This window comes from Mastigoproctus giganteus, chromosome 4 (assembly GCF_048544385.1).
Source record: "Mastigoproctus giganteus isolate SK-2022 chromosome 4, ASM4854438v1, whole genome shotgun sequence".
Lineage (NCBI taxonomy): Eukaryota > Metazoa > Arthropoda > Arachnida > Uropygi > Thelyphonidae > Mastigoproctus > Mastigoproctus giganteus.
This window is the reverse complement of record NC_143578.1, coordinates 11714320-11736189: the sequence shown is the minus strand read 5'-3', so window position 1 is coordinate 11736189 and position 21870 is coordinate 11714320. Positions and strand designations below refer to the sequence as shown.

General features: G+C 37.7%; 1 protein-coding gene across 2 annotated transcripts in view; it reads left to right on the top strand.

Annotated features, from left to right (window-relative positions):
* dor (vacuolar protein sorting-associated protein 18 dor) overlaps positions 1-21870 on the top strand; it is a 139610-nt gene that overhangs the window by 68435 nt on the left and 49305 nt on the right. For both annotated transcript variants that reach the window (XM_090372563.1, XM_090372564.1), the window contains 3 exons: positions 12155-12212; positions 17924-18027; positions 18276-18336. In XM_090372563.1, coding sequence (XP_090228689.1) covers positions 12155-12212; positions 17924-18027; positions 18276-18336 — 223 coding nt within the window. The remainder of the gene's footprint in view (positions 1-12154; positions 12213-17923; positions 18028-18275; positions 18337-21870) is intronic.

Genomic DNA, 21870 nt, shown 5'->3' with positions numbered 1-21870 from the left:
ATATACGGTTGCCCAATTTCATGGTACCACACCCTTACAGTGCTCTCCTGCGCAGCTGAATCTTACTTGTTGGCTTCTTCTGAGCAATTTTAGATAACATTACATACCAGCAATTTTCAATAGGGTTTAAATCTGCACTGTTGCCTGGCCAGTCCAACACTGTAATGCCAGCATTTCTGAGGTATGACTGCACCTTAAGGGAGAAAAATGTGGGAAAACTTTGGTGTAAGTATGTTTTAACCCTTGTGAGACAAGAAGACAAACTCATCATTAAATCTAAATAGCATAAAACTTACCAATTTTTCTGTGTGGCAAGGTGCTGAGTCCTGTTGAAAAATGCAGTTTTGGATGTCTGTGTGGTTGATCCCTAATAACGGATTTCAGGCATGCCTCCAAGATAGCAGTGTAGGTTTCTGCATTCACCGTTCCATTAATAAACTTAATTTGCCCCACCCCTTTGCTTGTTATGCAGCCCCAGACCATCTGACTGGCAGAGAACTTTACAGTCGGTGTTATGCAGTCAGGATGGTATGCCTCTGATTTTCGTCTTCTGACATATGGCTTCCCATCTGAGCCATGCAGGTTGAATTTCGATTCGTCAGAAAAGATGACAGTGTCCCGTTTCTCTTTTGTCCATGAAATGTGCATTTTAGCCCAAGCAAGTTGCTTCTCCCTCATTTGTTGGGTTGACAAAAGCTTCTTCTTCTTCTTGGGCCGATAGGCATGGAGACCACATTCTGAAAGCCATCTTTGGATAGTTCGTGCACTTGTTTCAACACCAGAGGCCATCTCAAAATCCAGTCTAAAATCAGGAGCACTACATGGCGATTTCGAAGGCATGGCCATTTCAAATATCGATCTTGGGAAGGCATAGTCACTCTCTTATGGCCTCATCCAGGTCTTCTCTTCACATCACATGTTTCACGCTTTAATTTCAGCACCCAGGATACTATTGTCTGGTGGTAGCCTATGTTATCAGCATTAGCACGTGTAGAAAGCCCTTCCTGGGACAGAGCAACAGCTACACTTTTTTTTTTCTTGGTGTCAGCTGAACATATGGAGCCATGCTTACACCTCCGCAAAACAGGATACTAATGAGCATTTATATCCTTCCAATTCCATATTTATAGAAACAGCTGATGCAATACTTTGCAATTACTGTCTGATGCAATAGAAGTGTTATCTAATGCAATACCTTTGTTTTGCGACAAACAAAATGACTGTAATCAAACAATATCTTATACGTTTCACTACAAATGTTACTTTTTTTAAGGTGATGCAATTTTTTTGTCCACCACTGTATTTATTTAAAGAAATATATTTACTATTAAGACACACATTTATGATTCTAAGACTATTTTAGAAAAGGAACACTAATGTACCATAAAACTAATGCAGCAACTTATACTACAATTAGGATCATCACACACACAGCCACGAGCAGGTTTAAATCTGTCACTTGGTTGGATTGACATTCAGATTTGCATTTTGCATGTCACATTCATTTATTTTAACTAGAATGCAGTAGCCGTGGCATATGTTCCTTTATTGAGTTTATTTTCTACTTTTGTATTGAGATCAGGTAGGGCACCCACTGAGACCGTTGGCTAGATGGTGGTCACCGACTAAAATATATCGCGTTAGATCATGTTTTAGTCATTATCCATTTGTTCTCTGAGGAAGTAGTGCATGTGGGCTTCCTCTCTTCATTTAATTTTCATTTACTGTGGAAGTGGCACGCTTCTTTTGGTGGGTGTGGTCACCTTGGGCAGGGAGTCGTTCTTGCACTTGTAGATGGGCAGCATTGCTTTATTCATATGTATTTGTATGTATGATTTCATTTTATTTTGAATATTGGGGTATCTTGATATTCAGGTAGTGGAATCGTACCTGCCAGGTATAATCCTAATTGTAGTATTAATTTGATGCATTTAGTGCTCCCTTTTCTGTAATAATCTTAGCAACATAACCATGTGGTCTTTATAGTAAAGTTACTCTGATATGGATGCAATTTGGATGGCATTTTCTTTTGCACCCCCCAGATCTTTCTTCTTTAATTTGTATTTTGTTGTCCCAATCTATTTTCTTTAGTTTATATATTTGTGTTTTGGAGTTCACAAGTGCTTGTAGACTCCCTGTCATTATGAATTTAATTTCATTTATTATGGGAAGTGGCATTCTTCCTTTGGGAAGTATGACTGTACATCACTGTGAGTGGGGAGTAATGCATTTTCACTACTAGCAACGAGTGTTGCTGTATCTTCTTATTTTTTATTTCGTTGGTTTTTTTTCCCATTATGTTTTAATTTATTCTGTAATTTGATTTTTCTCTAATGATGTTATTACAAATTGATTTAATTTATTTATAGGGACACCCATTGATCCTATTATTGTGATTTAGTTTAAGGTTGATTTTCATATTTGTAATTGGTTTAGACCTATCAGTTGGCTGGGTCAACATTCAAATTTGCATTCTATTTTGTATTTGGATGATATAGGGACACCTGTTAACGTTTTGGCTAGATAGCAGTCAGTGACTGAAATGCAATCCTTTTGGAGTTTGCAAGTGCTTGTAGACTTCTGTCTTTATGAATTTAATTTCATTTATTGTGGGAAGTAATGCATTTTCACTACTAGCAATGAGTGTTGCTTTATTTTCTTATTTTTATAATTTCATTTTAATTTGAATTTTAGATTACCTAAATACTCAGTAGTAGAATCGTACTTTGCCAATTGTAACCTAATTGTAGCATTAATTTGCCACATTAAGTTCATGGTATATTTAGTATTACTTTTTTCAATAGTCTTGATCTATCTTTTGCTGATTTCACCTTTTCCAAAGATCAAAAAATTACCATGCATGACAATACAGTGCACAGCTTATGAATAGCATACACATGTATCATAACCACTAACTACTGCTGCATAGAGAAGCACTCGTTACACTTGATATCAGTCGTGCAGCTCCATGTCGTGGGGTAGAATTTTTCTCAGCATGGTCTGTGCTTCTTAACAGGAGAGATTGTTTCTATAGGTATGGAATACACTTAAATAGAAAGGGTGCAAGAATATTTGTTGATGCTATTGAGGCAGTGTTAAGTGGGTCGGAAAACTGCTAGCTTGGGGGGATTCACAGACTAATAGATTAACGGGAGCCACAGGCAGAGGTGAAAGTGATCCTTGCACTGCTTCTATTGGAATGAGCAGAAGCCTGGAAAGCAAGATAATGGGGATTTCAAGGGTTACTGGGAGTCATCATGGAACAAGTAAGTACATGTGTTGTATTAGAGCAACAAAGAATAAGAATAGGTGTATGTATACTTGCATGTACACCAATGCTAGGAGTATAGTAAATAAATTTGATGAATTTGAAGTACTGGTCAAGAGATCAAAAGCGGATATTGTTCGGATATCAGAGACATGGTACCACACTGATATAAGCAGTGCAGAATTGGAATTTGGGGAGTATAATGTGTACAGGAAGGATAGACAGGGGAGGAGGGGTGATGCTGTTAGTTAAGAAACACATAAAATCTAAGGAAGTGCATCCAGTTGAAATGGGTGGACGGTTGCAGTGTTGAGTTGGTTTGGTGTGACATAAGCACTAAGAAAACCAAGTTGAGAGTAGGAGTGTGGTATAGGCCTAATGACTCTGATAAGCCGACCAGGCTACCTGGGTGGGTAAAGTGCCAGGATCAAAGTACTGCAAAAACCTTGGGAGGTGCATTATGGCCACAGAAGCCAATGTGCCAACAACTACCAAAAAAAAAAAAAAAAAAAAAGACTCTGATGAGTACAATGAACAATGGTACAGGGAAATAGAGTGGTCCAGTAAATCAGGGCCCCTGAGTGCCAAACGAGTGACTAAAGCGATTCTTCAGTGATTTGAAAGCGATTTTCTTAAAAGAGCAATTGATTGTAGTTGAACGTTATTTTCTAATTTCCAAAGTTATATAATTTTGCTCTTCTAAAGTAAAGAAGTCAGCTTACTCAACAGAAAGGAAAGCCACCTTTCTTCTTGTATATAAGACTAATCTACTAACGCACTAACACTAACAACCTTATCGCTTGGTCACTGGTGGCACCACTCTTCCGTCCACGTGGCGGGGCTGGAAGCCTGGGAGAAGAAATCCACTCTCCCGGGACTAAAAGGAGCAACTATGGACAACCCAAAACAGTCCTACTATGGATCTCTTGATCCAGATTTAAGTAGACATGACGACCATGATAATTGAATAAATCTCATGCTAAGAGACAAAAAAAAAGAAGGGACAGATTTTTCTGCTCCTCTCTTCTTAATATTGCATTCCTCCTCAGACCAACCATTGAGTAAACTCTCCCCATTTTTGATTCAGAAATGTCTCGAAAATGTGGCTGGGCCTCCAAAAATGGTTCGGCGACTAAGATCTGGTGACCTATTAGTGGAGATGAGCGAATACAGACATGCTGAAAGACTCTTGAAAATATCTACCTTTGGTGAAATTCCCACAAAGGTTACCCCACATGCTACCTTGAACTCCTCTAAAGGGGTAATATCTGAATGGGATCTTCTAAATGTATCAGAGGATGAACTTGTCTCCGAATTAAGCAACCAAAATGTAGTCCAGGCAAAAAGAATTGTCATCAAAAAAGATGGAGAGCCTGTCCCTACACGAACAGTCATATTGACATTTAAGTCACCAAATCTCCCCACAACTATAAAAGCTGGATATCTCAGATGCCGTGTTCGACCGTACATTCCCAACCCAGTCCGGTGCTTTAAGTGCCAAAAATTCAGTCATTCGCAAACTGTGTGCAGAGGTATAGTCACTTGTGCTTCTTGTGGTTCAAAAGAACACACACATACGGACTGTAATAATGAAATCCAAAACTGTCCTAACTGCCATGGGAATCATTCTGCCTTCTCTAAGGACTGTATCCAATGGAAAAGAGAGAAGAACATTCAGAAATATAAAATAGAGAACAAAGTGTCATATCAAGAGGCAAAGAAACACTTTGCAATCCCTACTAAATCATCTACATACGCCTCAGTTACTCAACAGCTACGCACAATATCAACTCAGACTGACTGCTCCGTCCTTCCAAATATCTCTATATCTGGTTGGGCGAAATCATTACTTACTTCATTAAAAGAACAATCTCCCTCCAAATATGCAACCCAAGAAGTAAATACACTGGTAACAATACCTCCAGATAAGAATCCCAATCAGCAACCGAAAGTACAAACTAAGATCTCTGAAAGAACTGATACACACACATTCAGATCTGATACCATGGACACTGATGAAAAAGCGGATGAAGATGACACATTTCTTGAAATTCATCCAGAAGGTGACATTGACACAAGCAGACCAGTCTTCTCAAAGAAGGATAAAGGAAAAATAGACGGGCGTAAGCAAACTACCTCACGGAAGTTAGCAGACACTAGCTAAAACCAAACAATGGATACAGTTATTCAATGGAATTGTCGTGGGCTCCGTGCTAACTTTGACGACTTTTACGATCTCCTATCTGAATACAAGCCTGTTGCAGTATGCATTCAAGAAACAAATCTCACAAATGCAATATCTATGAAAATTAAGCATTATAATATGTATAGAAAAGATAGAAACTCATCTAATTTAGCTCATGGAGGAGTAGCACTCATAGTGAACTCTTTGGTGCCCTCTAGACCTATCCCCCTGCAAACATCTTTAGAGGCAATTGCTGTCCGTGTCACCTTCGGAATCACAATAACATTAGTTTCATTGTATCTATCACCAAATCATACATACACCTTTGCTGATTTAGATAATTTAGTAATGCAAATACCTGCTCCCTTTTGTATAATGGGTGACTGGAATGGCCATCACCCGCTATGGGATTCTCAACATCTTGACTCCAGAGGACAGATAATTGAAAAACTTTTAGATAAACATAACCTGACAATTTTAAACACTGGTGCTCACACATACGTGCATTTACCATCTGGCTCAACCTCTGCTATTGATCTTTCAATATGCTCTCTGGTGATATTTCCTCTCATAGACCGGACCGCTACTAATAACCCTCGTGGTAGCGATCACTTTCCTATCATCTGTACTTTCTGTATAAGTTCTACTCCTCAGAGTAACATTAGGACAACCTGGAAATTTGCTAAGGCTAACTGGATTAAATACCAAGAAATAGCTCACTTAGATACTGTCTTCATAGCAACCCACACAATTGACTCTGCAGTAAGCTACATTACAGATAAAATAATGAAAGCATCTGAGACTGCTATACCAAAATCATCATCTGAAAATGTGGTGGAACGAAGCATGCAATAGTGCTAAAAAAGAAAGGAACAAATATTGGAATATTTTTCGAAAACATCCAACCACAGCTAACCTCCTACAGTTTAAGAGAGTCAGAGCTAAAGCTCGTCATATAAGACGGCAGAGTAAAAAAGAAGCATGGACGCATTATGCCTCCACCATAAACAGATCCACAGATACTTCTACAATATGGAAAAAAAATCAAAATAATTAATGGTAAATACTCGCAGACAACTTCTCCTATTCTACTTGTAAAAGGGAAAGAAATCTCTGAACCTACAGAAATTGCCAATGCTTTAGGTACTACGTTTGAAATGCTTTCAGCTGTTGCCACATATGAACCAGCATTTCAATTGTTAAAATCCCAGACAGAAAAATACAAACTAAATTTTAATACTGTCATCCTTCATTCTTATAATCTGCCTCTGACCATGAATGAATTGCGTAATGCCCTTGCACGAGTGAAAAACAGTGCTCCAGGTCCCGACGGGGTTTATTACACCATGATCTGTCATCTAAGTGAGGAATCATTAACTGTACTCTTACAACTGTATAACAGAATTTTCTTAGAGGAGTATTACCCCACTAGCTGGTGCCATTCTTATGTGCTAGCCTTCCCAAAACTAGGGAAAGACCACACAGATCCCAAAAATTACCGTCTTATTTCTCTAACCAGTTGTCTGGGAAAAACATTGGAAAGAATAATTAATGCCAGACTGACATGGTTTTTAGAGACTCAAAACATTTTAAGCCCAAGTCAGTATGGTTTCCGGAGAAAAAGATGTACGCTTTATCTCATTATCAAGGCCGAAACAAATATCCGGAACGCGTTCCTGAGAAATGAACACCTAGTCATGGTATGTGTTGACATCGAAAAAGCCTTTGATACAACTTGGCGATATGGGATTCTTCAGGACATGCATAAATTTGGACTCCGGGGTCATCTCCCAAAATTTATTAAGAACTTTCTAGGCAATAGATCCTTTCAGGTCCGATTCCACTCTTCATTATCTCGAGCATATGTACAAGAAGAGGGAGTTCCCCAAGGATCAGTGTTGAGCGCCACACTCTTTGCCATTAGGATTGATTCTATTACCAAGTGCATACCTAACACAGTTGACGCATACTTGTACGCTGATGATCTTGCCATGTCATGTCATTCTCAAAATATGAGACTTATTGAAAGACAACTACAAGGCACCATTAACAAAATAGCCTCTTGGGCCAAAAATAATGGATATCGGCTTTCTAAACCAAAAACGACTGCTGTGCACTTCTATCGCAAACTTTCTTTACATCCAGACCTTCAGTTGGATTCTCATTGTATTACTTTCCAACCTAGTATTAGATTTCTTGGTGTAATATTTGATAAAAAATTAAACTTCCTGGAATATATAAAACATATTCGTACAAGTTGTCTTAGAAAACTAAATCTTCTCAGAGTAATTTCTTCTGTGTCATGGGGTGCAGATCGTTACGTGCTGTTACATCTATACCGCTCACTGATCAGATCCCGGTTAGACTATGGGTCTCCTGCATATGACTCAGCCAGGCCAAGTGTATTGAAATGGCTCGACCCTGTACATCACAGTGCACTAAGAGTTGCACTGGGGGCTTTTCGCACATCACCAATCTTAAGCCTCTACACTGAAGCCTATGAACCACCGTTACACCTTAGGCGAGAAACTCTACTACTAAATTATGCAGCCAAAATCAGCAGTCTCCCACATCATCCCATGTGGCAATGCCTCTTCATGCCAAAATGGAGAGGAATCTATCAAACTAAATGGCATTACAACAAGCCATCTGGCATTAGGCTTCAAGCTTTGATCACAAGCTGGGGCCTGAAGTTTTCTAACACTCTCCAGGATACTAGCATGGAAATCCAGCCATGGCTTTCCATATCTCCAGTACATATTGATAGACTTTTTCAGCAATGGGGAAAGAATAACTTCCCCGATATCAACATTAGACAAATACATATGGCTCACTCCACTGAGTTTAGCAGCTTCATTCAGCTATACACAGATGGATCCAAAACTGGTAATAAAGTTGGTACAGCTGTAGTACTACCAAATGCCACTATCTCCAGACAGCTCCCGCCAGAATGCAGTACTTATACCTCAGAGTTATAATGGTATTCTACTAGCCCTAGAGAATATAAAAGAAGCCTGGTTCGCTAAATCCATCATATATACGGACTCGTTAAGTGCTGTTAATGCTCTACAGTGTAAATCCTTCCCTAGTCATCCTCTGATATAGAAAATTTTAGCACAGTTATTAACACTTCATGGACGTGGACAGTTCGTAATATTTTGCTGGATCCCTGGACACGTTGGAATCGTAGGAAACGAGCAGGCAGATTTAGCTGCTAAAACTGCTACAAATGTGATACCATCTAATTTCAGGACTCCTTATAGTGATCATAAGTCCTTTATCAAACAGACATATAAAGAAGTATGGACACGCATGTGGAAAGATCAGACAAATAATAAACTTTTTGAAATCAAGAGAGAACCTAAACAGTGGCAATCCAGCCTGAGACGAAACAGAAAGGAAGAAACTATTCTAGCCAGATTACGCATTGGTCATACTTTCCTCACTCATAGCTATCTACTAACAAACAGTGACCCTCCACAATGCAGTAATTGTTTATGCCCACTAACAGTAAAGCATATCATCATAGAATGCCCGCAATATCAAAAAGAAAGGAAAACAGCTTTTTCCTCTAATTTCCATAATTACAATCATTTAACACTACAGTGTGTCCTAGGAGATCAAGAGAACATGGATGACATTTTTCTTTTTCTAAAATTTATTAATAAATATCACCTTATCTGAACTGCTACCTCCTGTAAGAAAAACGAAGGAAATATCAGACAGTAATTAGTGCATTATAGCCTAAGTTGCTGATGCACCAATAAATCTAACAAACAACAACAACAACAGTAAATCAGATTGTCTTATAATGGGAGATCTTAACTTCCCAGATATAGACTGGAACTTGTAGGTTGGTTCCAGCAAGATTTTTGTGGATTTATTGGATGATTGTTTTCTACAGCAGCATGTTCGAGAGACAACCAGAGGAAGTAATACACTTTATCTGATTATCATCAGTGATTCTTCATGCATTAAGAATCTGCAGATAAAGGAACCACTAGGTGACAGTGATCACTGTGTACTGATGTGGGATTTACTTAAGGGTTTTTGCTTTCGTAAAGGTGACTACAGTGGTCTCAGGTAGTTTTTAAATCATATACAGTGGGACCAACTGATGATGATGTGACCAACAGCAAATTCTAAAAGGGAAGCATTCAAGGAATTAATCTTGGAAGCTACTAGATTTTTCATATCAACTAAGAAATACTGCCTAAATTCACCCCAGGGGCTCACATCTAGTGAGTATGGACTTGGCACACCCAGGGTCCTGAGCTGGATATCATCATTCTTCTCTTTCTTGGTGATTCCTTTCTACTTCTGACTCTTTCTCTCTCTCTCTCTCTCTCTCTCTCTCTCTCTCTCTCTCTCTCTCTCTCTCTCTCTCTCTCTCAGGGTAACTCAGGAATTTTTTTTGGCTAGTGCAGCATAAGCCTCAGGCTTCCTTGCACCATATGGCTAATAATAATAACAATAATAAATGGATGTCAGATGACCTAATGACACTCGTGGCAGGAAAGAAAAATGCAGGAAAAGAAAAGTGGCAGGAAAGAAAGAAAAAGAAAAAGGAGACACAGATGCCCAGCATAGATATAAGATAGTATATAATCAAGTCACAAAGGACATTAGGCAAGCAAAGGCAGATTATGAGAAATCTTTGACAAATAATGCAAAGAAAACAGTAAAGACTTCTTTACTTATGTAAACTCTAGAAGGAAGTGGAGGAATCAGATTGATCCACTTGAATTAACAGTTCAATTGTTGATGAACCTGGTCAGGTAGCTGACAAACTGAATGAGTATTTTGCATCTACATTCACACACGAGGAGGTCTGTAGTGAAGTGGAGGCCAGAAGCTTATCAAACTCTGGCAGGGAGCTAAATGATTTTGTGATAACTGAGAGCAAAGTAGAGGAGAAATTGTTGAAATTGAACATAAGAAAGGCACCTGGGGCGGATGGGATCTATCCAGTTATATTAAAGGAAACAGCAAAGGAAGTAAAAAAACCCTTAGCCATAATTATGAAAGCTTCCTTGGACTCAGGGGGAGGTGCCCATGGACTGGAGATGAGCAAATGTGTCCCCAATTCACAAAGGGTGACACGGGAAATTACAGACCTGTTAGTCTAACTTTTGTTCCAGGGAAAATAATGGAGTCACTGGTTAAGGAAGCTTTGCTTCCTTAACCAGTGACTCCATTATTTTGATTAATGGAGGGGAAGTCTTGTCTGACAAATTTGATTGGATACTATGATGTGGTCACAAAAGAACTGGATGCAAAGAATAAATTTCATATCATTATACTTGGATTTTAGGAAAGCTTTTGATACTGTGGCATATGGAAGACTACTGTATAAATTGGAGCAGTATGGCATTAAGGGCAAGTTGCTACAATTGATAAAAGAATGGTTGAGTGGGAGAAGACGGAAAGTGGTTATCAGTGGACACTGTTCTTCATGGACTAATGTTATTAGTGGAGTTCCCAGGATTCAGTGTTGGGCCCATTGTTGTTTTGTGTATTTATCAGTGATAATGGTGTAGGTATATCAGGCTTAATGTCTAAGTTTGCAGATGTATGAAAGTTGGCAGGGTTGTTAATGATAGTATGCTACTGCAACAGGATCTGGAAAAGTTTAGTAGATGGGCTGAGAGGTGGCAATTAAAGTTTAACATTGACAAATGTAAAGTACTGCATATGGGTAGCAGTAACCCCAGAGTAACATATCAACTGGGTGGTACTACACTTAGGGTAGTGGAGAATGAAAAGGACCTGGGGGTAATTGTGCAGTCAGATATGAAGTTTTCTGAGCAGTGCAAAAAAGCTGCAAGATGCATGTTGTCTTGTCAATGATATACAGGAAATGTGCTAGCAGGGATAAGGAGGTGATTATCTCCTTGTATAAAGCAATGGTCAGGCCACACCTTTAGTACTATGTACAGATCTGGAGGCTTCATTTTAGGAAATATGTAGAGCTGCTGGAACGAGTGCAGAGAAAGGCAACAAGGTTAGTGAATGGAACAAAGAATTGCTCTTATGAAGAAAGACTTAAGTTCTGCAAATTGCAGCTTCTGGAGACGAGGCACCTGCAAGGTGATCAAATTGAGATGTATAAGGCCTCGAATGAATTGAGCAAGCTCAATGCTAATGATATTCTTCCTCTTTCTCAGATTACTCACCTGAGAGGACATAAATTCAAATTGAGGAAAGACAATTGTAGAATAGATGTGCGAAAATTTGCCTTTATCCGGCAGGTGGTTGATAGTTGGAACAAACTTCATATCTGTTGTAGTGGAGGTCAGCAACTTAAATAAGTTCAAGGCAGAATTGACAAACATTTGGAGTGAATGGATAGGTGAAATGGGAAGGGTTTTTTTTTTTTTTTTTTTTGGCTGATTCTATATAAGCTTGCTTTCTTGCATCATATGCCTCTACCAATGCTAATGTTGTTGATCCACTATGGTTTGTAACCTGAAAAGTTGTTTTGTTGTTCTTGTCAGAGGTTTTTTTTTAAAACAGAACTTGAATTATCCATGCATTTAGTCACACTGCAACAAACTGATACAAGTAAATATCAGAGTTTGTTAGAGAGAGACAGACAGACAGATTTTTTTGTTTTTCCTGACACAATCATTACTAATAAAAGAAAATGATTATTCCCTTGATGACTGACAACCATATTCAACTTTTTTTTTTTCCCTTAGACTAAAAGTATTCTGTATGTTGAATAAGCAGCTAGTTCTTGAAGATGTGTTCATTGAGGTAAGCTTGAGTTAATTATGATTTTTTTAACAAAATCTCAAATATTCTTTAATTTATGAATGTTATAAGCTTTTTCTCTACCAATAGGTAAATAAAATAATAAACTGATATGAATACAGTAGTAAAAATGCTAAATGCACTAACAAGTTAATTATAATACTTATAGTTCATAGAAACAGTAACCTTTTCACTCATTTATATAAATCAATTTTTCCTTCTTAAAGTATTAACATTTTCACTGCCGGCTTTTCCAATAACATTTCTGTCCTGGGATTGATTGTAAACCAAGGGATCGAGTCAATCTGGATTGGAGAAGGCAGAGACATTTTTGGCCTTTCTTCTCACTGTGACTGAATTAGTCAACTTCCAGTGAAAGTTGCTTGATAAAAATATCGTTTTTCTTCTGTCAAATGGGAAGAAGAGTTCTGAGTAGGGTGGTTTCCCTCTAAGTGGATTAAAAACCTAATGCTGCATATTTGTGTTAGGAAGCAATGAATGTGTTAAAATGTAAATCTAAATTAAACTACTATCTTAAAAATAAACATTAAAATTTTCTGTTTTATTTATATATTTTATTATATAATATTTTGAAAATGAAATGCACAGGGCATAATCCTTATGGGTTTTGATTTTTTTCTATGTAAACCCCAAACACGAGAGGTATTAGAACCTATAGTACTTAGTACTGTGCTTGGGTTGGAGGTTGAGAAGATGAAAAAAGATATTTGTTGACATTGGACTTGAACTTCTGTAGATTGCAATTTTCAGGAAATACGTATGAAGGAAGGTTGTTCCAGAAAACGGCAGTTGAATGAATAAATGAGGAAGATGAAAAGTTGGTTCTGTGGGTTTGAAGTTGGACAGTAAATGGATGTTGGCTGGTGGTGGCACGTGTTCGGACTGTTTTGAAAGAGACAGCTGGAATTATAGAAGCCAATTCAGAAGAACAGTGCCCATGGAAGTATCTGTAGAAGAGGCATGCAGCAGAAACAGTACATCTATGAGAAAGCGAGTGGAGAGACTCTGTTAGAGATGAATCATTAATTAACCTAACTGCCCTCTTCTGAATGGAATCAAGAAGCCTGAGAGAGGTTTTGGGGGCACCACCCCAGATGTGAGAACAATATTCCATGGCAGGGCGGATTTGCGATTTATACAGAGTGAGCAGCACTTTGGAAGAAAAGTAACGCCGAGAGCGAAAGAGAAAACCAAGTTTTTTAGATGCAGAGGAAGCAATATTTGTAATGTGCTTGTGCCAAGATGGATTAGAAGTCACGGTAATCCCCAAAAGAAATATATCATTTTGCCTAGAAATCGGAGTGTCACTAAAGATAAGCATAGGAGCAGAAGAATCCTTTTTGCGAGATATAAGACAAGACTGAGTTTTAGAAGGGTTGAAATCGACTAAGTTGTCTTTGCCCCACTGGAGAATTACCTGAAGATTGGCATTTAAGGAATTGGTAGCAGATTTTTGAAAAGTTGAAACTGATTGTGCAGGACAAGGTTTCTCAAAATGGAAAGTGGAATGCAATGTGCTGTCATCGGCAAAACTATGGATAGGATTTCCAGTCAATGGAAGAAGGTCATTAATATACAAGAGGAAAAGAGTGGGGGAAAGAACTGAACCTTGGGGGACACCGGCATTAGTGGAGAAGTTAGAAGACAGAGAGCCATCTGCCATCACCCTCAGTGAGCGATCAGAGAGAAAACTGGATAACCAATTACTAAAAACAGTTGTCAAACCATAAGATGGAAGCTTGTTTAGAAGACCTTTATACCAAACACGATCAAAAGCCTTTGAGATGTCAAGAGCAACTACTTGTGTTTCACCGAACCTTTCCATTGAATTAGTCCATAAATGGGTAACATAAGCCAGAATATCACCAGTGGATCAACACTGACGGAATCCATACTGGCGATCGTTGATCAGACGGAAGGTTTCTAGGTAGTTTAAGAGTTGGCGGTTAATTGATTTCTCCATTATTTTAGAAAGAGTAGAAGTAATTGCAATGGGACGATAATTGGATGGGAGGGATTTGTCACCCTTTTTAGGAACTGAGCAAATTTCCAAGCAGAAGGAAAAACACCTTTGGAATAAGAAAGTGAAAAAAGGCGGCAAAGAATAGGAGTAAGTTCAGGAGCACAGGTTTTGAGAACAAGTGGAGAAATACCATCAGGACCTGGAGCTTTCTTAGCATCTAGATTCATCATAATCCTTCTGATATCCTTTAGACGGAAGACCACAGGAGGCATTGAATGGAGCGTGTTGGGAATGGTGGGAGGTGTTTTACCAATATCATTAATACATGAGCTGGAAGAAAAATGGGATGCTAGCAGGTCAGCTTTATCCTTGGCCGAAGTGACAAAAGAACCATCTGGTTTGGACAGAGGTGGGAGCAGATATGGGCAAAAGTTGCGGCCAATAGCTTTGGCAAGAGACCAGAATGTTCGGCTACCATTAGGCAAGAAGCAAGTTTTCTACTCTTAGCCTGTTCAAACTCTAGTTTGGACTGATTAATAATTGCTTTACAATTGTTGCGAGCTTTGGTGTAGGCAGAAAATGAAACTGAAGAATTAGAAACAAGCCAATTACGATGTGCAACATTCTTCTCCTGAACGGCCTTAGCACATTTATTGGAAAACCAAGGTTTAGATAAAGGACGAGATTTTAAAGTGGAGTGTGGGATAAAGGATTCCATTCCTGCAAGAATAATTTTGCTGACACGATCTGAGCAAATGTTGACATCAGAAGTTTTGAAACAGTAATCTGACCAAGGAAAAGAAGAAAAGAAGTCTCGCAGGTCATCCCATTTTGCATTCTTGTAATGCCAAACAACACGAGGTTGGGAATAGCCATGAGATAAAGGTTCTATTGGAGAAGAGACAATCACCAAGTTGTGATCTGAAGTGCCTAAAGGACCTCTCACTTCGACCGTGTACTTAGAAGGGTTGTTTGTGAGAAAAAGATCAAGCGTATTGGCTGTATGATTAGGATTGTCCGGTATTCTTGTAGGTAAATGAACAATCTGTGCTAAGTCATTAGTAATTGGAAAAGCCTCAGCATCCCGACCTGCTGGGTCGGTGTAACTAGAAAACGGAAGCCAGCTGGAGTTGTGAACATTAAAATCACCAAGGAAAATTACCTCACTGTTAGGAAAGTTGGACTGGAGAAAGTCAAGTTGCAAAGAGAGCAAGTCAAAGAGCTCCAAGTGATTAGTGGAGTTGGGAGAACGGTAAAGACAACAGATGAATTTGACACAATGAGGTAGAGAGAATTTAAGCCAGAGAAGATCAAAGAGAGGAGATTCCAAATTGCCAAGTCTCTGACAGGGAATATCAGAACGGACATATGCACAAGTACCACCTTTGATGCGAAAGGAATCATACAGCGAATAATTTGGGCATCTGAGATGAGCAGTAGTTGAATCAAACGATAACTGAGATTCTGCCAGAAAAAGTACATGGGGTTTGGCAGACTACAAGTGGAAATGGACATCGTTGAGATTAGAATTGAGACCACGTATATTTGTGAAATGAATAAGGAAGTGCTTGGGAGGTTTAGATCTTTTCGCAGATAAGCTTGCTCTATTAGTTTGACAATTCATGGTGTATTCAATAGTAAGAAAAAGTGGGAGGGACATGCTGTATGAAGTAATGAAATTTTTGGATATGGCGTACTCGTGGTAAGAATATACCCAGATCCTTGACATAAAGTGGCCTCGACAATGCTCCCCGCATACACACTACTCGGACTCCCTCCAGTCACTATCTGGCAGAGTAGAGGTAGCAAGATTATACACTAACTGATCCGGAAGCCTCCTAGAGAGTTACCAATAGGTTCGGTTCGGTGTACTAACTAGCGGCCGGCCTGCGAACACCATTTTAGAGCTGTACCCTCGAAATGTAAGGAATATTGGATCTCGCCACGATGTTCATCATAACCTCAAAAGTCATCAATCATTCTGCATGATGGAAGAGATAGGGAAGATTTGACCGGAACTTAGCTCTAGAGACTAAACATGGGTTCCACCACTTCAAGCCTCCAATAAGCAAAGTGGTGGTATTTCGCCGGTTGATGAGTGTCATCTACCACCTAGTACTGCCTGGTAACATAGAAGGGCGGCGTTCCTCCATGTGGTGTGGGCGCCACACCTCAACCCCTGCTTACGTTGGTTCACACCTGGCTGGTCATCCACCATGTATTTGTGCATGGAGGTTATACCCAGGATTACTAACAGTCCCACCATCGTGAAGGTGCAAGCAGTGGATTTAGCTGTCACAGACCATCCGGACTTCGCCGAAATTGGGTCCACTTGACTTGAGTGTCACCCGAATATCAGTTCCATCAGCGTTTTAGACTCCCAGTTAGCAAGTACAGCTAGTCTGGCATATCTGAAAGAATGTCTATGACAACCTCAAGGACCAATCATCTGCGTGGTGGTACCACTGAAGAAATGATCATCTGCGTGGTGGTACCACTGAAAATAAATAACAGTAGTCTTCTCTACTAGAGAAGTGTTATTTATTTGAAGTAGTGCAATGCCACTATCTCGTTGTGAAGGCAACCACACTGTCAGATACAATTAAAATGATGCTTTCTATGCTACTTACGTAGTTCAAATTTATGGGTTAACTATGGTGTATTTACACTGATAGCAACCGTGATGGCATGTTGTATTACCAGGGTACCTGCCCGCCCATCGATGATGAAGCCCAATAGCCTCGAAATGATCGTTTGGGTGGTGGTGTCCTCTGAAAATAAATAACAGTAGTCTTCTCTACTAGAGAAGCATTATTTATTTGAAGTAGTGCAATACCGCCATCTCGTTGTGAAGGCAACCACATTATGAGATACAATTAAAACGATGCCCTCTACGCTACATACGTAGTTCAAGTTTATGGGTTAACTGCGGTGTATTTACACCGATACTATATAGTTAATTATCAAAACCCATAAGGATTATGCCCTGTGCATTTCATTTTCAAAATACATTACCACCACACCCTTTTGGCATCTCTCATATTGAGGATATAACTTCGCAACTGTGATGGCTTATTGTATTACCTGGGTACCTGGTTCAAGTTTATGGGTTAACTATGGTGTATTTACACCGATACTATATAGTTAATTATATAATATGTATGACAAAGTGAGAATTATGTTCTGCATATATTAAATCCTCCGGCAGGTAAAATTTGTGAATTTCTTTTTTCCTCCATTATGGTATTTACTTTTGATTTACATCATTAATCATTTTTTAAGTGTAAATATATATACTTAAATTGAAATGAAGCATGCTGCCCACCCACTTCTGTACTAAATTTATGTAGCACTTTCATTTAGGCTTTGATTTTTCTTTTCCCCCTCCCCCATATTTCTGTGCATTGAAAGTGAGGTAGTCAGAAAAGACCATTGTTGCCAAAGACATTTGTTCTATGCAAAAAAAAAATCTGAATGGGATATAAAATAAAATTTTATAAAATTGAAAATAAAATTGAAGGGTTAATAAATTCTAGTCAGATTAAATAGTTCCTTCTAGAGTTTAAATGAAAACAGCATGTTTTTTTGTTTTGTTTTTTTTTTAGTAGAACTGAATTTCTGTACTAGTAAATGGGAACTGAATTTTTAAAGAACAGAACTAAATTGTTTACTTTTTTTATATATATAACAATGGAATATTTGATCCATGACATTTTCCTCTAATTTTCAGGGTGATCGACCAATGCTGGGAATAGTTAAGGACCCTATTAGAGGTACCATATGGGCATTTGCTGAGACTACTATATTCTGGTACAGTATTACTCGAGAAGACAGGTAATTTTAATTTTACCTTTTCTTGTCTTTTTTGTGTTAATTAGTTATATATACTTTATTTTAAAAAATTAAATGGCTTATTTCTCAGTAATTTTATTTACTGGCATAGTTAAATGATAATTAACTTCATTTAATAATTTTGATAAGTCAGTTTATTAGGAATAAATGTTCATACCTCTAGTGCTATAAATCAGTAATTTAAAAAAATAATATAATATATAAAAGTTTGATCTTGGCGTATTCTGTAGGAATATTTGGGAAGTTTACTTGGAAAGAGAAGAATATGCATTGGCAAAAAAGTATTGTAAGGTTAGTTATTTTATTATTTTTATGTGTTGTACTATTTTTTGCTGAACTATTTTTCAGTGCATAAGTCTTCTTTCCTTTTCTCCAAACTGCCTTTTGAAAAATAATAAAAAGTGTAAATCCAATTTTTTTACAGAAAGTTTAGAAAATATAATATTTTAAACTGAAAATTGATAAAATTAAGTATTTTAATTAAAAAATAATATATTTGTAAGAACATATCAATAATGCAATAATTAGCAATTACAGATTCTCATTTTAATGCATAATGTAGGAGTGTTAAATTATCTCTGTTAGAAGCTTCTTTAGGATTTTTCTGCATGTTAAATTGTGTTTTTATTGTTCCATGTGATATTTAAAACATGCTTAAACAAATTTCTTTGTTTGCCACAAGGCCAACCATTGGATATATTTGTAATAAAGATCTTTTGTGTTGCTTTTTTTTCTAGATTTTGAAATGATAATTAATTAATATATATCACCTATAGGATGTGTACAAATCTTGAAAATCACATTGTCATACTACAATTCTGTTATACTCAGTGAGTATACAGGTCACAAACTTTTCAACTTGCTCTTTTCCCATTGCCAAAAAGTGATCATCTTATTCTTCCTTAACACTGCCAGAATCTCCCTGAACAACCGTGGAAGGTAATTTATTCTAGTGATCTACAACATGCTGCTCAAAGCTAAATTTCATGAGATTCAACCTTCTATTGCTTCCTATAATTAATAGTATATAAAATAAATCATGCACCTGCCTGGTTTATTTGAGATACCATTAAGAAAACAATATAAAATACAATTGAAAATACAAAGCTTTCACTGTATTTTAATAGTTGCTTGGTGTGCAAGACATTACACTAGCAAGTCAGTAGTCATATAGTCAAAAATTCTTCAATTAAAAAAAAAGCAGAGTGTGTACCCTGTACTCATGAAAGATGTTTTTCTTTATGTGAAAACATCTATGGCGACACTAGAGTAAAACTGTTTAAATTTTTGAATGGTTTGATCGAAACTTACTTACGCTACTTAGAAGGTTGATGTTGATCAAAATCTTGAGAAGCAGATTTTATTAAAGTCTGCATTTTATTCTTGCATTAAAAGTTTACAAATAATTATTATATTCCTATAAATATATTATCAAACAGTTTTATGTTGTGTTACTGATAATACAACTAATACTTTTAATATGAAATATAAAACAAACAAAATTTTCATCTCTCACAAAAATAACTGTTGCAGTACTTTGTTGCTTTGGTTTAGGTTCTGGACAGCAGCAAACTAGCAACATAAATATAAACACTTTTAACCATGTCATAAATAATAGTGACTGCCTCAATGCAGGCACTTTTTCAAAGTTTGGTGGTATTGGTCTGAGGCACTTTCCTAGTTTTATGGTTTCAGGTTATTAATGATAAATAAAAAAAAAATTGATATCATTACACACTGCAGTCTGCAAACATTTCTTTCCTACTGAATTGGTCCCTCTTGCCAAAAAAGGTTGCCACCACTGCTTTAAACAGTAAAAGGTTAATAGAAAACAACTAAATTGCAGTGAAGATGAAATCAGTGTCAGGGTTTGAAGCCCTAAGTTCTGAAATCATGTAGTGTTTGAGTTCTTAGTGTAATATGCTTTTATAACAGACATTTTAATTGCAGATTGCATATGTTAATGGTTATTTGGTGTGTTGTATTTATGATTGCATATTTTAATAGTTGCTTGTTTGTATTTGTACTTCTCATGCACAGTTTTGTGCTGTCAATGACTTGTACAAGCTTATTGTTAAGACAGTTAGCCTTAACTTACTAAATGTCCTAATTAAGACATTTGGCATGATTTCTGTTGATTCACTGGAGCATGCATACTGCTTGTACAGTTAAATTTGTTTTTAACTACTTGCTATTTTTACATCTAGGATTGCAGGAGTATTTCAATGCTGTAGTCAAAATCAAATCACAATTTGTATGCTTTACTTGTGTTCAGTTTTGATCATGATTAACATTAGTAGAGGCACATGATGCAAGAAAGCAAGCTTATACAGCATCAGCCAAAAAAAAAAAAAAAAAAACCCATTTCACTGATCCATTCATTTCAAATGTTTGTCTAGTTCTGTCTAGAATTTATTTAAGCTATCAGCTTCCACAACAACAGATGGAAGTTTGTTCCAGCAATCAACTACCCACTGGCTAAAGGCAAACTTCTGCACATCTGTTCTACAACTGTCTTTCCTCAGTTTGAATCTATGACCCCCTTGGGTTTGTAATCTGAGCAAGAGCAAGAATCCTATTAGCATTATGCCTGCTCAATCCATTCAAGGCCTTATACACCTCAGTCAGACCGCCTGACAGGTGCCTAGTCTCCAGAAGCTGCAATTTGCAGAACTTAAGCCTTTCTTCATAAGAGCACCCCTTTGTTCCCTTCACCATTCTTGTTGCCCATCTCTTTACTCGTTCTAGCAACTCTACATTCTTCCTAAAATGAGGCTTCTAGACCTGTATGCAGTACTAAAGGTATATACTCAAGGATGATGCTCTGTCTTCACTAAGAACAGTGAAGACAGAGCATCAAGTATTTGGTATCCAACCTTCATTGAAAGCAGAAAGTCTCTTCATGAACAAAGCTTAATGCAGGTAAAGCACACAGATTTTAATTTCCTGTTGCATTCATTACACCCAATGCTAAGAGTTTAGTAAATAAATTTGATGAATTTGAGGTGTTGGTCAAAACCTCAAAGGCAGATATTGTTGAGATTAGCATTAGTAGAGGCATATGATGCAAGAAAGCAAGCTTATGCAGCATCAGCCAAAAAAAAAAAAAAAACACGCTCCCATTTCACCCCTCTGTTTTGTACATGTCCAGCTCAGCCTTAAATTTATTTAGACTATCAGCTTCCACAACAAAGGATGGAAGTCTGTTCCACCAACCAACCACCCACTGACTAAAGGCAAACTTCCGCACATCTATCCTACATCTGTCTTTCCTCAATTTGAATTTATGCCCTCTCAAATGATTATTCTGAGCAAGAGGAATAATTCCATCAGCATTGAGCATGCTCAAACCATTCAAGGCTTTATACACCTCAATCAGATCACCTCGCAGGTGCCTAGTCTCCAGACACTGTAATTTGCAAAATTTAAGCCTTTCTTCGTAAGAGCAACCCTTTGTTCCATTCACTAATCTTGTTGCCCTTCTCTGTTCCAACAGCTCTACATCCTTCTTAAAATGAAGGCTCCAGACCTGTATACAGTACTCAAGGTGTGTGGCCTGACCATCCCCTTATATAAGGGGATAATCACCTCCTTATACGAGATATCAGACATGGTGTCACACAGATATAAAGAATGAAGAATTTCAATTTTGGGCTTACAGTGTGTACAGAAAGGATAAACAGGTAGGAAAGCAGGAGGGGTTATGCTTTAGTTAAGAAGCAAATAAAATCTAAGGAAGTGCATACAGTTGAAATGGGTGGACAGTGCAGTGTTGAATTGGTTTGGTGTGACATAAGCACTGGGAAAACCAAGTTGAGAGTAGAA